The sequence below is a fragment of the Saccopteryx bilineata genome, chromosome 12 (genome assembly GCF_036850765.1).
Source record: "Saccopteryx bilineata isolate mSacBil1 chromosome 12, mSacBil1_pri_phased_curated, whole genome shotgun sequence".
Lineage (NCBI taxonomy): Eukaryota > Metazoa > Chordata > Mammalia > Chiroptera > Emballonuridae > Saccopteryx > Saccopteryx bilineata.
The window spans coordinates 12,879,668-12,894,444 of record NC_089501.1 but is presented as its reverse complement, the minus strand read 5'-3'; the positions used below and the strand labels follow the sequence as shown (position 1 = coordinate 12,894,444).

At 40.1% G+C, this 14,777-nt stretch overlaps 2 protein-coding genes across 5 annotated transcripts in view; one reads left to right on the top strand and one right to left on the bottom strand.

Annotated features, from left to right (window-relative positions):
* The window catches only part of COL10A1 (collagen type X alpha 1 chain), a 38,298-nt gene extending 29,924 nt beyond the window's left edge, over positions 1-8,374 (top strand). For 2 of the 3 annotated variants that reach the window (XM_066247957.1, XM_066247958.1), the window contains exon 3: positions 5,475-8,374. In XM_066247957.1, coding sequence (XP_066104054.1) covers positions 5,475-7,363 — 1,889 coding nt within the window. In that variant the 3' untranslated portion in view covers positions 7,364-8,374. The remainder of the gene's footprint in view (positions 1-5,474) is intronic. The other variant, XM_066247959.1, reaches the window with a different exon arrangement.
* The window catches only part of NT5DC1 (5'-nucleotidase domain containing 1), a 158,645-nt gene that overhangs the window by 129,301 nt on the left and 14,567 nt on the right, over positions 1-14,777 (bottom strand). The window contains exons 5-6 of one of the 2 annotated variants that reach the window (XM_066247960.1): positions 12,403-12,482; positions 9,378-9,462 (exon numbers count right to left, since the gene is read on the bottom strand). In XM_066247960.1, the coding sequence (XP_066104057.1) occupies positions 9,378-9,462; positions 12,403-12,482 (165 nt within the window). The remainder of the gene's footprint in view (positions 1-9,377; positions 9,463-12,402; positions 12,483-14,777) is intronic. The other variant, XM_066247961.1, reaches the window with a different exon arrangement.

Sequence of the window (14,777 nt, the reverse complement as noted above, 5' to 3'; positions counted from 1 at the left end):
TACAATTTTAATGATCTAACAAAATGCTATTAACTCTTTTTGGTGTTAAATTCATTTCAACCTCTGAAATTAACCCAAAATGAACTATGGAAAAAGGAGGTCTATACAAGAACATAAATATCCTTTGCACAATAAGTATAGTAAAAAGATATACCTGAACTTTTTTTATGTGCAGAAATTTGTTCCTCAAATGATGCTTTTGCATACACAACCACTCATAATCTAAGAATACTAATCCAATCAAAATTAATCAAGTTGAAGGTGGTTTAACTAAAAATAGCTGCCAATTGCACAATCAAGAGTAGCAGTTTATATATCTGAATATTTAAATATATTTACTGTTAAAAACTATTGTGCTAGCTTGCAAATATATGCAAAAGTGAATCTTAATGATGAAATAAAATCTTATGCTCTCAGAAATTTAACAGTCAAATGAAGTAGCTCTTCTTGTAAGTTTATACATTTCTGTATAGGTTAGTAGTTAAGCACAGACTACACAACCAAGTAAGTTAGTTATCCTCTTTGTGCCTTAGTTTCCTCTTCTGTAAAAGGAAAAGCTATTTCACAGGGCTGTTACGACCTGTGAATGAGTTAATATCTGTCAAGTGTTTAAGTGTTAGCTATAACTACCTCTCCTTCTCCCCCTTGCTCCCTCTCCCCGTCACAGTACTGGTGGTGTAGCCTTAGACTGTTTTAACTTTCTTCTTGAATCTTTTCCTCCTCTGAGGAAAAGCTCAGCTTTCTCAGCTCCTGTAAGAGTACTGAGAAAATGTTAAGTAAAGTGCTAACAGATCCTCAAAGAAAAACAATGGTTAGGGTTCATATTCACTAATTCTGTTAAATAACATCTGACACACACTGCCTGGTAAAGCATCTACTAAATTAAACCGAATAATTTGAACTGACTGTAAGATTCTACACTTCTATCCATAGTATTTTCTCACTATAGTTATATATTTTGTCCTGTAAATGAAGCTAAGGATATTTGCCATTCACTTTAAAAATTATGCTTTTGGAGACAATAATTTTGAACTAATTAATTAAACTTAGGATTGTCTGTTTAAGAATCAAGTTGAAATTTAAACTATTTCATGAAAGGTAACTTAATGTTTAAAGACAAATGCACAGGGCTCTGGCTGGTTAGCTCAGTTGGTAAGACCCATCATCTCAGGACAGCAACGTTGCGGGTTCCATTCCTAGTCAGGGCACATAAGGGAAGTGACCAGTGAATGCACAACTACGGGGGACAACAAACGAATGCTTCTCTCTCCCTCTCTCCCTCCCTCCCTCTCTCTCTCTCTCTCTCTCTCTCTCTCTCTCCCTCCCTCCCTCCCTCCCCCTCCCTCTTTCTCTCCTTTCGTCTCTTGTCTCTCTGAAATTAATCAATAATTTAAAATATAAATGCACAGGTACACAATAGATACTCTTGAATGTCTCAAACTACAAGTAAGAGAAAAAGATAAGTTAGGAAAGAAAAAGAAAAGGTAAGGAAACCCGATCCTTGAAGCAACAAATGGAATTCAGAAATGATATGGCAAACAGCTCTGGGTTATACTCTCTATGACCACAAATTCAGACTTTTTATATTTACCAAGATCATAAGAAACTCTCTTAAATTAAAAATAACATGCACTACTTTTAGAAGGTTAAAAATATTTCTATCTTCTCACTTTAATTTATTGCATTATTGGGTACTTCTGCAGAATAAAATTATGTATCTTGTTAATAAATAAAAAGTTGAGAAGCTGTATTTTAATTATTAAATCCACCTTAATCTCGCCTTGATTATACAAGGTAGAAACTCAATATATTATCATCCCTCTTCCAGGCATTGTACACTGAATGAAGGCAAAGCTCACAATTTATACCAGTTAAACATTAAGTTGATAACAGAAATACAAAATGCACATCTGTTCAACACAGGCTAAAAGAAAGGCCAGCCAAAACACACTAAATGATGCTGTCGAGGGCTCCACAGCTGGTGCCACATCCTGCACATCCAACCACTGTTTCAGGGTGTGGGCATTTAAGAAACTTCTCTACTGTGTAACTGTTTTGCCATGAGGATGGTACCACCCAAATGGCAGGTTATAAAGAGGGGCTGTCCTCTAGGGACACAAAAGAAGTCACATTCTTTCTTGCCCTAAGAGGTTTCCGTATTTATGTGTATATTTTATGTGTACTGTATCACATTCCAGGTGGCAGAGATCACCCTGTCCTTAAAGTTCTAGTCTCAAATGGTGTCTAACGCAGTCGTTTTCAAGGAGACTTGTTTCCTATTTTAACAGGTAAAACAGATTTCCAAACAGATTAAGACAACTATTTTTAGTATGGACATGATCTTTATAATATTCTGAAGCAAACTCCAACCTGGCATAGGTTGCACTTTAAAGTATGCATTATTTTATTCCAAACCATTAAGAAACCCTTTATTCATCTAGCTGCAATGTATCAACACCCATTTATAGAGAGATACAATGTATATGCACTAAAGCAATCACAAGATTTCTGTTAACATATGAAAATCTTCTCCATAGATTGATTTTTCTCACTCAGTCTTTTTCCTGATAACCTTTTTTGAAAATTCATGGGTAAATAAAGCTCCTACATTTGAATGTTTGCAAAATTAAATCTAACTCTAATTAGTACAAAATATAAAGATACCCAGGTCTAAAATAATTTTCATATTTCAGCATATCTATTTTAAAAAATCTGCTCTATATTTTATATTCCATTTGTCACCAAATGTTACTCGAATTTCATGAATATCTCTACTCAAGAGAATATCAGCAACTACTGTTGGCTGATTATTTCTTTCATGGCAGTTGGTTAATATGAAATATTTTTTTAAAATGTACTAACAACTAATAAAGGGAACTATACCTATGTTTTAAAGGTTAATTTATAGTTTAATATATAATTTCTCATTTTAATTCAATTTATAATTTCAATTCATTTAATGTGAACTCCAAGTTAGTATTCATTTTGATTTTTAAAGTCATTAAAGATTTCATTAACTAGATATTAAGCATATTATTCATTTTTGTACAAAAAGTATGTGGCTCAAAAGTCATAGCTGTAAGTCATTTTTAGGGTTTTGACAAAACTATTCAACTACTATGACATCTACTCAATCTACTATTACAATGAACCATTTTCACACAGCACAAGAATTTACATAGTATATGGAGGCATTCTAATTATGTTTCTGAAAATTTATTAAACCAAAAATTATTTTAACCTAAATTATGCAACCAGATACTTAAATCATACATAATTTTATTACTATCTTTGCTAGCTGTTAAAGATCTTCTCTGAGAAAGATGAATATTTTCTATAGACACTTGTGGTGGTTACTGCCTAACAATTCTTTGACACTGTAATGCTTCCCTATGCCATAGGGCCTATGATACATCCTAATGCCAGCAATGCTGTTACATCCCACTTCTGAATGACAAAAATACCTGTTGGATACCTCTTAAAGAACTTATCCATAGCCTGACCAGGCGGTGGTGCAGTGAATAGTGTCAGCCTGAGATACAGAGGACCCATGTCCGAAACTTGTGGTAGCTGGCTTGAGTGCAGGCTCACCAGTTTGAGTGTGAGGTCACTGGCTTGAGCGTGGGATCATAGATGTGACCCCATGGTCTCTGGCATGAGCCCATAGGTCGCTGGCTTGAGCAAGGGGTCACTTGCTCTACTGGAGCCCCCCAGTCAGGGCAAATATGAGAAAGCAATCAATGAACAATTAAGGTTCACAACAAAGACTTGATGCTTCTCATCTCTCTCCCTTCCTGTCTGTCTCTCTCTCTCACTAAACTAACAAACAAACAAACAAACAAGAACTTAACCCACACACACTTGTCTTACTCCTTTTGTGATCGCAGCTCTTATCAGATGCTCCGCCCACACTTGTGGTTCAACAGTACTTTTCATATCACAAGTATTTAAGTGATGTTTTAGTTTAAATTTATTATATTAGAAATAGCTCAAATGAACCGAGAGCTCTATGAAATCAACATGTATCTGCATTTATCAAGGAAAACTTTAATCACTTTAATACTATTTTATGTACCTCTCCCACTAGGGCTAATTCTCTAATTCTTTGTTTCAATTTTAAGTTAGTAACAGAGAATGTAAGAGCACATATTATGTACTGAGTTCCCAAAAAACAAAACAAAAACTTAACCTAAATCTAAACTGTGTTCAGTAGGGTCATGGCTGATATAAATTAGAATTAAGGGTATTTCTCATTTATGTCTTATAGAATAGCTTTTGTGAGGGAAAATCTTCATAGTTCTTAAATATTTCCCCATTTATTCTGCACTTGTCTTTTCTTCCTTTTCTGTAAGACACTTTTTTTCCCTCCTTTTCTTCCTAGGTAGATAATTTTCCCAAAATACATATAATAAATTGGCTCCCATTGCACTCTTCTTCTAGATGAATTCTTCAATCCCTGCATATTTTCACAGATCATTAGGATGGAGTTTAAGTACTATGGTAGCTAGTCTTGTGAAACCATACTTTCTAATAATCTTTGTCTTTCTTTTTCTTTCTCCTTCTTTTCTTTCTTTTTTTTTTTAATATTTTTCTGAAGTGAGAAAGGGAAGCAGAGAGACAGACAGGCAGAGAGGCATGTGCCTGACTGGAGATCCACTCGACAAGCCCACCAGGGGCGATGCTCTGCCAATCTGGGGTGTTGCTTCCTTCCTACCAGAGCCATTCTAGGACCTGAGGCAGAGGCCATGAAGCCATCCTCAGCGCCCAGGCCAACTTTGCTCTAATGGAGCCTTGGCTGCGGGAGAGGAAGAGAGAGATAGAGAGAAAGTAGAGGGGGAAGGGTGGAGAAGCAGATGGGCACTTCTCCTGTGTGCCCTGGCCAGGAATCGAACCTGTGACTTCCACACACCAGGCCTATGCTCTAGCGTTGAGCCTTTTCTTTTTTATTTAGAAGTTAAATTTAATGGGGTGACATTAATCAATAAGAGCACACAGGTTTGGGCCCTGGCCACATGCGGGAATCTATCTCTCTGGTCCCTGCTTCTCACTTCAGAAATATACCAAAAAAATTAAAAAAAAAAAAAAAAAAAAAAAAAAGAGCACATAGGTTTCAGGTGAACATCTCTATAGCATTTGAACTGTTGATTGCATGTGTGTCCATCACCCAAAGTCAAATCATTATCTGTCATCATATTTTTGTTCCACTTTACTCCCCTCCCACTGATAACCACTTCACTTTTATCTATATCCATGAGTCTCAGGTTTATATCTCACCTATGTGGGAATATATATAAATATTTGTTTTTAAAACAATATAAAATGTGTTGTCTAAAACCATTTAAGACCAACCTATAAAAATGGATTGACTGACACTGCAATGTTCTGCCCTTATTCATATTTTGAGAAGCAATGATTATCCTTAATGTTACTAATGATGCCCTTCTCTGGGTGCATGTATGGGGCATGTCTTTCAGGTGTAGCAGTACGAGGAGAGCAAGGCATGCCCGGTCCACCAGGACCAAGTGGACCTCGCGGGCACCCAGGTCCCTCTGGACCACCAGGAAAATCAGGCTACGGAAGTCCTGGACCCCAAGGAGAGCCAGGGTTGCCAGGACCGCCGGGACCACCAGGCACTGGGAAGCCAGGCTTACCAGGCTTGCCAGGAAAACCAGGGGAGAGAGGACCATACGGATCAAAAGGAGACATTGGACCAGCCGGTTTGCCAGGACCACGGGGCCCACCAGGACCACCTGGAATTCCAGGCCCAGCTGGAATTTCTGTTTCAGGAAAACCGGGCCAACAGGGACCCCCAGGAGCCCCGGGACCGAGAGGCTTTCCTGGAGAAAAGGGGGCACCCGGAGTCCCTGGTGTGAATGGACAGAAAGGGGGAAATGGATACGGCGCCCCTGGCCGTCCAGGCGAGAGGGGCCTTCCAGGCCCTCAGGGTCCCACGGGACCGCCTGGCCCTCCGGGATTAGGGAAAAGGGGCGAAAACGGGTTTCCAGGCCAGCCAGGCATCAAAGGTGATCGAGGCTTTCCAGGAGAAAGAGGACCAATTGGCCTACCAGGCCCCCAAGGTCCGCCTGGGGAGCGAGGACCCGAAGGCACGGGAAAGCCAGGAGCCCCTGGAGCCGCGGGCCAGCCAGGGGTGCCGGGAACCAAAGGTCACCCTGGGGCTCCAGGGGTAGCTGGACCCCCGGGGCCTCCTGGCTTTGGGAAATCAGGCTTGCCAGGCCTGAAGGGACCAAGAGGACCTGCCGGCCTTCCAGGAGGTCCAGGTGCCAAAGGGGAACAAGGCCCAGCGGGTCGTCCCGGGGAGCCAGGCCTGACTGGACCCCCCGGAAGTATGGGGCCCCAAGGACCCAAGGGCAGCCCCGGCAACAATGGGATCCCAGGCCGCAAAGGTGAGATGGGGCCAGCTGGGCCTCCAGGACTCCCCGGGGCTAAGGGAGAAAGGGGCTCCTCTGGCTTAGATGGAAAACCGGGGTACCCAGGAGAGCCAGGCCTCAGTGGTCCTAAGGGTCACCCAGGGTTACCAGGTCCAAAAGGTGACCCTGGAGTGGCAGGACCTCCTGGTGTCCCAGGCCCTGTGGGGCCAGGAGGTGCTAAAGGAATTCCTGGATACAATGGTGAGGCAGGTCCAAGAGGTGTTCCTGGAATACCAGGTACCAAAGGCCCCATTGGGCCCCCAGGCATCCCAGGGTTCCCTGGGTCTAAAGGCGATCCAGGGCCCCCAGGTCTTCCTGGCCCAGCCGGCATAGCAACTAAGGGCCTCAGCGGACCCACTGGACCACCAGGGCCTCCAGGTCCGAAAGGCCATGCTGGAGAGCCTGGCCTCCCGGGGCCCCCGGGGCCCCCAGGCCCCCCAGGCCAAGGAGTCCTTCCTGAGGACTTTACAAAGGCAGGTCAAAGACCCAGTCTTTCTGGGATGCCTCTCGTTAGTGCCAACCAGGGCGTAACCGGAACGCCCGTGTCTGCTTTCACGGTCATTCTCTCCAAAGCTTACCCAGCAATAGGCACTCCCATCCCGTTCGATAAGATTGTGTACAACAAGCAGCAGCATTATGACCCAAGAACAGGAATCTTTACCTGCAGGATACCTGGAATATACTATTTCTCCTACCATGTGCATGTCAAAGGGAACCACGCTTGGGTGGGTCTCTATAAGAATGGCACCCCCGTGATGTACACATATGATGAATACACCAAGGGCTTCCTCGATCAGGCTTCAGGCAGTGCCATAATTGACCTCACAGAAAATGACCAGGTGTGGCTCCAACTGCCCAACACCGAGTCCAATGGCCTGTACTCCTCTGAGTATGTCCATTCTTCTTTCTCAGGATTCTTAGTGGCTCCAATGTGAGCAATTTCCAACAAGCTAAGATTAATCTGCTTGAAAAGGCATTCCCCAACTTCATCCCGCCCCACAAAATGCATATGGAGGTAGGCTGAAAAAGAGATTGCTCATTTTAATTTTTCAAAATAGAGATTTGAGCTTTCAGACGAACAAATTTTCCCTCAGAAAAAATTGAGCAGCAATGGTAAACAGTATGTGAACACCCTCTCAAATTCCTAGTCAGCAACCCTAAGGCTCTTTAAAGTTTTCCATGAAGTCTTTCAGTATTTAAAAATTTCACCATACAAGTCCTGCTAAGCTAAAATACAAAATGATCACAAAAAACTGTGATCTGTGATGCTATATTATGTTAAATTTGATTTCAGAATCTCAGCATTTCCTTTTAAAATAAGTCTGTTTCTAACAATTAACAGAACTTCTAGGAAACATTCAGGAGGTATCATAACTTTATAGAACTTAAATACTTGAATATTCAAATTTAAGATATCATATACCATAGGCTCTCTCTGATGGTGCATTACTCGAAGGCTTATATGGCCCCTTGAGTCAATCTATTAAAATATAGAGGTGCATATAGACTTTTTACAGCTCTCATAAAACACCAAGTATTATGTTGAAATTAACCTGAAATGCAAGGTGCTGTTGTCATGAACCTTTTCAAACTTTTCTGTGATAGCAGAAAAGCTTTCTATATACCCTTCACAACTTGGAAGCAGGTGTCTGACCTATTGTATTTATTTAACACAAGAGTGATTAATTTGATTTAAGTCCTTTATTGAGTTTTATGTTGTACGGTTTTGTGGGTTTACAGTATGTACCTTGTGCCTCCCACTCCAGTGAAATTATAACTATTATCAAAATCTGCCTAGACATGAAAAAACATTATTTATTTATGCTCTGTACTGTATTTTTATATTGCTGTTAAAACTTATAAGCTGTGCCTCACTTATTAAAGCACGAAATGTTTTACCTACTCCTTATTTACGATGCAATAAAAATAACATCAATGGATTTTTATGCGGAATTTATTTGACAGGAGCAATTTGCAATTCTCAACCATTCTTTTAAGGCTTTTCATTTTTTACAAAGTTAATAAAAAGTAAAACCCTAAAGTGGTGGGTGGCTTTATCATTGTCCCGGATATGCTCCTCCACTGGAGACAGACGGGCATTCCCACCTGGCCAGGCCCTGAGGGCAGCCTGCGAAAGGCACCTGCAGAACCACTCTGACCTGCGAGCCAGGGCGAGGGCTGGGGGCCGGGAGAGAAAAGTGAGACAGCCACCCCGCAGCAGGGCCCTTCTGGGAGGGAAAGAAGCAGGTGGCAGGGAGACTTGTAATTTGAACAAGTATTCTGCAGTTACTATCTGTTGCCTCGATATGTTTTTAATCATAATATTTAGGATTATTTTGATAACTCAAATTACATTAAAAGAAAGCAAGCAGTTTTTATGTTAATCAAAAGGCAGTATTTTTCTAAGCTGAAAAATACTGCTGTTGAGCATCCATCAGTCCCCTGGGTGAATCAGAACAGTCTGGTTGAGATCACCTGGGTCACATACCATAAAGACATCTCTTTCTTTCTTAAAAGTCAGTTGTGTAACCCAAACCTATGAATAGAACCTAGGCTCAGGTTGGTGATACCTCTGCCCCCATTCTGGGTCAGCCAGTACTGTTTTTGAAGCAAAAAGAATGGAATTTTTACTTTTTTCCAACTGTCTGTAACTACCACACTAATGGCTACAGGTGTCACCAGCCCTAACTGCCAAGCCAGGAAACACCCAAACCAGAACTTTAGTACCAGGTACAGACAAATGACCCTATTGACAGGTACGCAAAGGACAGCACAGCTCAGAATAAACAAAAGAACCTCTTAAAATATAAATGATACCAACTTTACAGTGATATTTAGGATAAAATTAAGTCCCAAATAAGGAACGCAGCAGAGCAGGTAATGTCTAAGTAATTTACTAAACACACAGCATTACACAAACATCTACTAGAAAATTCTCACCGTACTCACCCTTAAAAGCTGACATCTTATAATTGTGTTGTATACCGGCAACTATATCCTTCCAAAAATCAAATGTTTTCTGACCATTGTTCTGCTAAAAACATAAATTTTGAAATGTAACACATGTAGTAATTCTATTTTTAAGCATAACAGAAAATACTTGGCAAATAATTACAATGTTACAGTATTCTAAAACAGGGACCTGTTTTAGAAAACATACCAGGTTAATAAAGTTCTCATTCTCCTAAACATGATTTTAAGAAAAATCTCCCATGAAGATCACTATTACAAAGATATATATGTACCATATTTCCCCATGTATAAGACGCTCCCATGTATAAGACACACCTTAATTTTGGGGCCCGAAATTTGGGGAAAAAATGTATTACATAAAGTTATTGAACTCAAGTTTTACTCATCATAAAATTCATATAACTCCTCACCACTGTCAAAACTCCCATCCATTAGTTTGAACTTATCTGTGTCTGATGACCAATCACTGTCTTCAACAATGAGCACAAAAACAAGCGTGAAAAAGTGGGAAATGCAAGTAAAAAATATCTACAACCACTGTATAAGACACACACAGTTTTTACACCTCAAATTTTTCCCAAAAATGTGCGTCTTATACATGGGAAAATATGGGGTGTGTGTGTGTGTGTATGTATATATATACATATATATATGTGTGTATATATATATGTAGTACACATACAACTAAATATTAATATAGTTCATATAACCCAAAAAAAATTCCACTCACTAGAAAGTATAAACATTACATAATATTCTAAATACACAAGTAAATTTACAATGTTACAGCCTCTGAGAGATCAGAATGCTTTATTTTGTGTTATTCTGGCATCAATGGGGCTAAGAAGCCTGAAACTTAAAATCTTAAAAGCTGGTTACTTCGGAATTCAAAGCACATTTACCTGAATTTCAATATGAAAGAGTGAATGAAGGAGGTTCCAGATCCAGAATGTAAATCTTTTTTTTTTTTTTTAATTTTTTAACTGAGAGGCAGGGAGACAGGAGCCAGAGAGACAAACTCCCGCATGTGCTCCAACCAAGATCCATCCAGCAAGTCCCCTAAAAGGGTGATGCTCTGCCCATCTGAGACTGCTGCTCCACTGCTCGGCAACCGAGCTATTTCAGTGCCCAAGCCGAGCCCATGGAACCATACTCAGCTCCCATGGCCAAACTGCTTGAACCATTCGAGCCATGGCTGTGCACGGGGAGGAGAGAAATAGAGAGGAGGTGGAGGGGTAGAGAAGCCAATGGTTGCTTCTCCTGTGTGCCCTGACTGGGAATCGAATCTGGGACTTTCATTTGCCGGGCCGACGCCCTAATGCTGAGCTAACTGGTCAGGGTGTAAATCATTTTTATTAAAAAAAAATTTTGAACCAGAAAGCAAATAAATATTACATTTAAACACAACTCCACAACACTTTGCTTCTGGAAAATATTAAGCTGTGCTTCCATGTAAAGAAAGACCAATTACTAGATACTTGTGTCTATTATAAAAATTCCAAAATATGTAAAGACAGTACATTTGCTTGTAGCAACTATGAAATGAGAAACTAACTCCATCTCATATTAATAACTTCTACAAACACCAGAACTTCTGTTCTACAGAAACGTCATAAACACATGACTATAATTCTGCGTAAAAACTAAACCATCACCTGTGTTCTATTATAAACATGGTCATTATGATTTTAAAAGATAACATTAGCAAAAAGGAAAGTGATTATGACATAAAACCACTTTATGTTCATATGTTTAAATTCTAAGTAGAAACATATAACTAGAAATTTATTTTTGATACACAGTGCAAAAAATGTGTATATGCATTAAACTGATACACAAAATGATGAATTTTAAATTTTCATCTAATTTTCGAGTTTTATATTATTTAGAACGTATTAAGATATGTAGAATTTCTTTAATAATTTTTACTTGTTTTTATTCTGTTAATAAAGCGAAAAAATACTTTTCCCTATACAAGTTTTTTGTTTTGCTTTAAAAAATGCATTTATTGAACTGACATCAATCATTTTGCATATTTTGTTTTTGTGTTTTTTTCCCATGTTGATTCTACAAGTTGACAGCAAAACTAAACCTATTCCTTCGCTTTATTTAAATGCAGTGAGCTTCTATCCCACAACTGGACTATATTTTCTGAAGAAGCAAATAGAGACTGAGGTGCATTGTCTCTGACCCAACCCTCAAAATATGAAGTCCAAAATGGGGGTGTGTGACTTGAGCCACAGAAAACTGAGGCAGGGACCAGGCACCAAATGCTTTCTGGGACATGGGACCAATCAGTGGGAAATGCAGAGTTAAAGCCACACTGTAGACTTGAAGATAAAGATGTTAATGTAAGCATGTTCAAACCTGTAGAGAATTTTGTAAGAGTTTATTTGAGCCAACCTAATAACATATGCTGGGGAGAAAGATCTAACTGCTCTGCAAAGAAACAGGTTTGCAGCTTGTTTTATGCAACTGACATTAAGAAGGAAACAAGGAAGATTACAGGGAGGTGGGAGAAAGCAAGGCGGGGGAATGGATTACAGGCTAGTTAACAAGATTATGTGCTCTCTTAAGGGTGGTTACAGTTTATTTTAAAGGTGTGTTAACCTAAATGCAGAGAAACAATGAACTGGGCTTCCTTATGGCAAATATAAACCTTTTACTCAAGAGTTATATATACCTGGGGCATGTCTATCCCCCATATCCTGACCATTTAAAGAGTTCAAGCAGCTGCCAAGTTCTGTACTGTTTTTCTAGACTTTTGCACCCCCTGCTGGAGTATTGGAGAATAGGTTTATTATCCTTGGGGAAATCCCTGCTTAATTAATTTTCCAAAAACATTTTGGCCAAATTCTGTTTTTCTCCTTAGTCACTTCTAAAACCACAAACAAGAAATTGAGTTAAATCTCAATGCAAAAGACATATATAATTAAGTCCTCTGGTTTATACCAAATGTATATATTACAGTTTTCTAAAACAATGAATAAAATGTTTTCACCTTTGTTAAAGAGTCCACCACTCTGGCACACAGAAGAGCTCCTGGCAGGTCAAAGTAGTTATCATAAAAATAATATTTTCCTAGAAAAGAACAAAATTTTAAACTTGAAACAAATTACAGGCAATACTTCATTTATGTGACATACACAGAAATTTTGCTGAAGAGACACATGAAACCAGAAAATATCAGAGTTCGTGCTGCCTGTCACCAATTCAAGCAAAAAGGTTGAGACAGGGATTGAATCCTTCATGGGCAGGCATTTTATTCAGATGGCCAGCAATCTGGGGACATGGGGTTACATTCCCAAATCATCTCTAACCCCTATCCTCAGCCAACCTTGTTATAAGGGGAAGAAGAGAGTAGCTAAGGGTTTTGGAATTTCAAGGGAGAGTTAATCAGATCATAGTCAATGTTAATTGGATTATAGTCAGTAGGTGTTTCATCCTTGGACTACAAAGGCTTTGCTTGCAATCTCCCACAAAGGTGGGTCACTCGCAGATCTCGTCAAGTCACGTAGGCTAGCTCAGGTATGCCAGTTCCTGGAACAAAACTTTTACTTGTACTAACCCAGGGGTCGGGAACCTATGGCTCGTGGGCCAGATGTGGCTCTTTTGATGGCTGCATCTGGCTTGCAGACAAATCTTTAATAAAATAATAATAACGTTAATTATATAAAACATTCTCATGTATTACAATCCATTCATTTCCTACTGCTCATGTTCATGGTTGTGGGTGGCTGAAGCCAATCACAGCTGTCCTCCGGGACAACACCAAATTTTTATTGGATAACGCGTAACGTACACAGGTCATTGTATGGCTCTCACGGAATTACATTTTAAAATATGTAGTGTTCATGGCTCTCTCAGCCAAAAAGGTTCCCGAACCCTGCACTAACCATTACACCCACTGACCATAACCAAAGCCACCATTACTTCAAGCTAAAATTTTAACTCTTGAGTTTCCCCTATTAAGAAGATTTTGGGAGTAGTTCATTTAAAGGTGCCTCTATTTCCATTCAAAATGGCTCTAATATAGGCTATTGTTGTCTTTTAAAGGTTTAAACTATGTGGGTGCTACAAGAAAGGTAAAATATGATATACATATTTAAGTTACAGTTTTAAACCAAAAATAGGCTATACCCCAAATATAAAATGGACTATGAAAAAGCCACAGTTTATGTTGTTATTGTCATTAAATTCCAAAACAACCTAACACTGGAGTATCATAAAGTGCTCCTCACAATAGTGCCTTTCCGTATTTTTGCTGCTTGGCCCACTTAGAGGACCACATTCAGTTTTCGTGCAATTTTATTTAGTACCGTGTGAGAACAACCAGAGTGATGAGAGAAATAAAATATTTGTGCCATGTGAAGACACGGTGCACTTATCTTAGGAACACTCGGGAGCACAGGACCAGCACACTCCAGCGTCTCAGGGAGAAGAGGGACTTGATTTATCCTATGTGGCCCTACAGAGAATTAACCGTGAGCCCTTCCTGGGCACAGATGTCGCTTTTGAATCAGCTGTCTGCTGTCCCTAGGTAGACACTATTGAAGACCCGTGTCACACCCCTTGGGTCCACATCTGATCCCAGCGGCAGCTGCACTGAATAGCATCATTCTACCCAAGCACAGCTGTGTCATCTGCTTTCTCTGGAAGCCTCTGGAGCTCACGTGGCCAGGGTGGCAAACCTCAAACCAGAGGCAGAAGCCAGTGAATGGATGGCCAGCCTCCTGGCCCCTGGATTCACAGCTCTGAAAAGTATTCTCTGTGCTGCTCCTCAGAAGTCTCAGTGAAAGCCTGCCCCTCGTTCATTCCTCCCCTGTCTTACCCTCTCCATGGTCTCACTGTCACTACTGGGGTCGGTAGCAATACTCTGCTTTGGGGGAACTCTACCTCATAGATTCTTCTTGGTACAAAGAGGAACCAAACAGAACCAATATGTGGAGGCAGATTTTAGTTTAATATAAGAAAGTACATTCCAAATGGTCATTACTACTCTTGTGCACAGTATTATAATTCCTGGATTTTGAGTCCCTCTTCCTCTCATTCATAAGCTATGTATGAGGTTATAGAACAAAGCTGTCTTGATGTCTACCTTATGCAGGAACTCAAAAAATGTTTGCTGAATGAATGAGTTATCCAACAGAATGGATAATTTTGAAATGATGTCGTGTCATAGGTAAATCAGAAGAAAACTTTCTGTCTGTCCCTTTAAAGGTCATTAATGCTCTTCACTTGTGTCAAATTATTAAGAATGTATAGGCTCTGGCTGGTTGGCTCAGTGGTAGAGCATCGGCCTGGCGTGCAGGAGTCCCGGGTTCGATTCCCGGCCAGGGCACATAGGAGAAGCGCCCATCTGCTTCTCCACCCCTC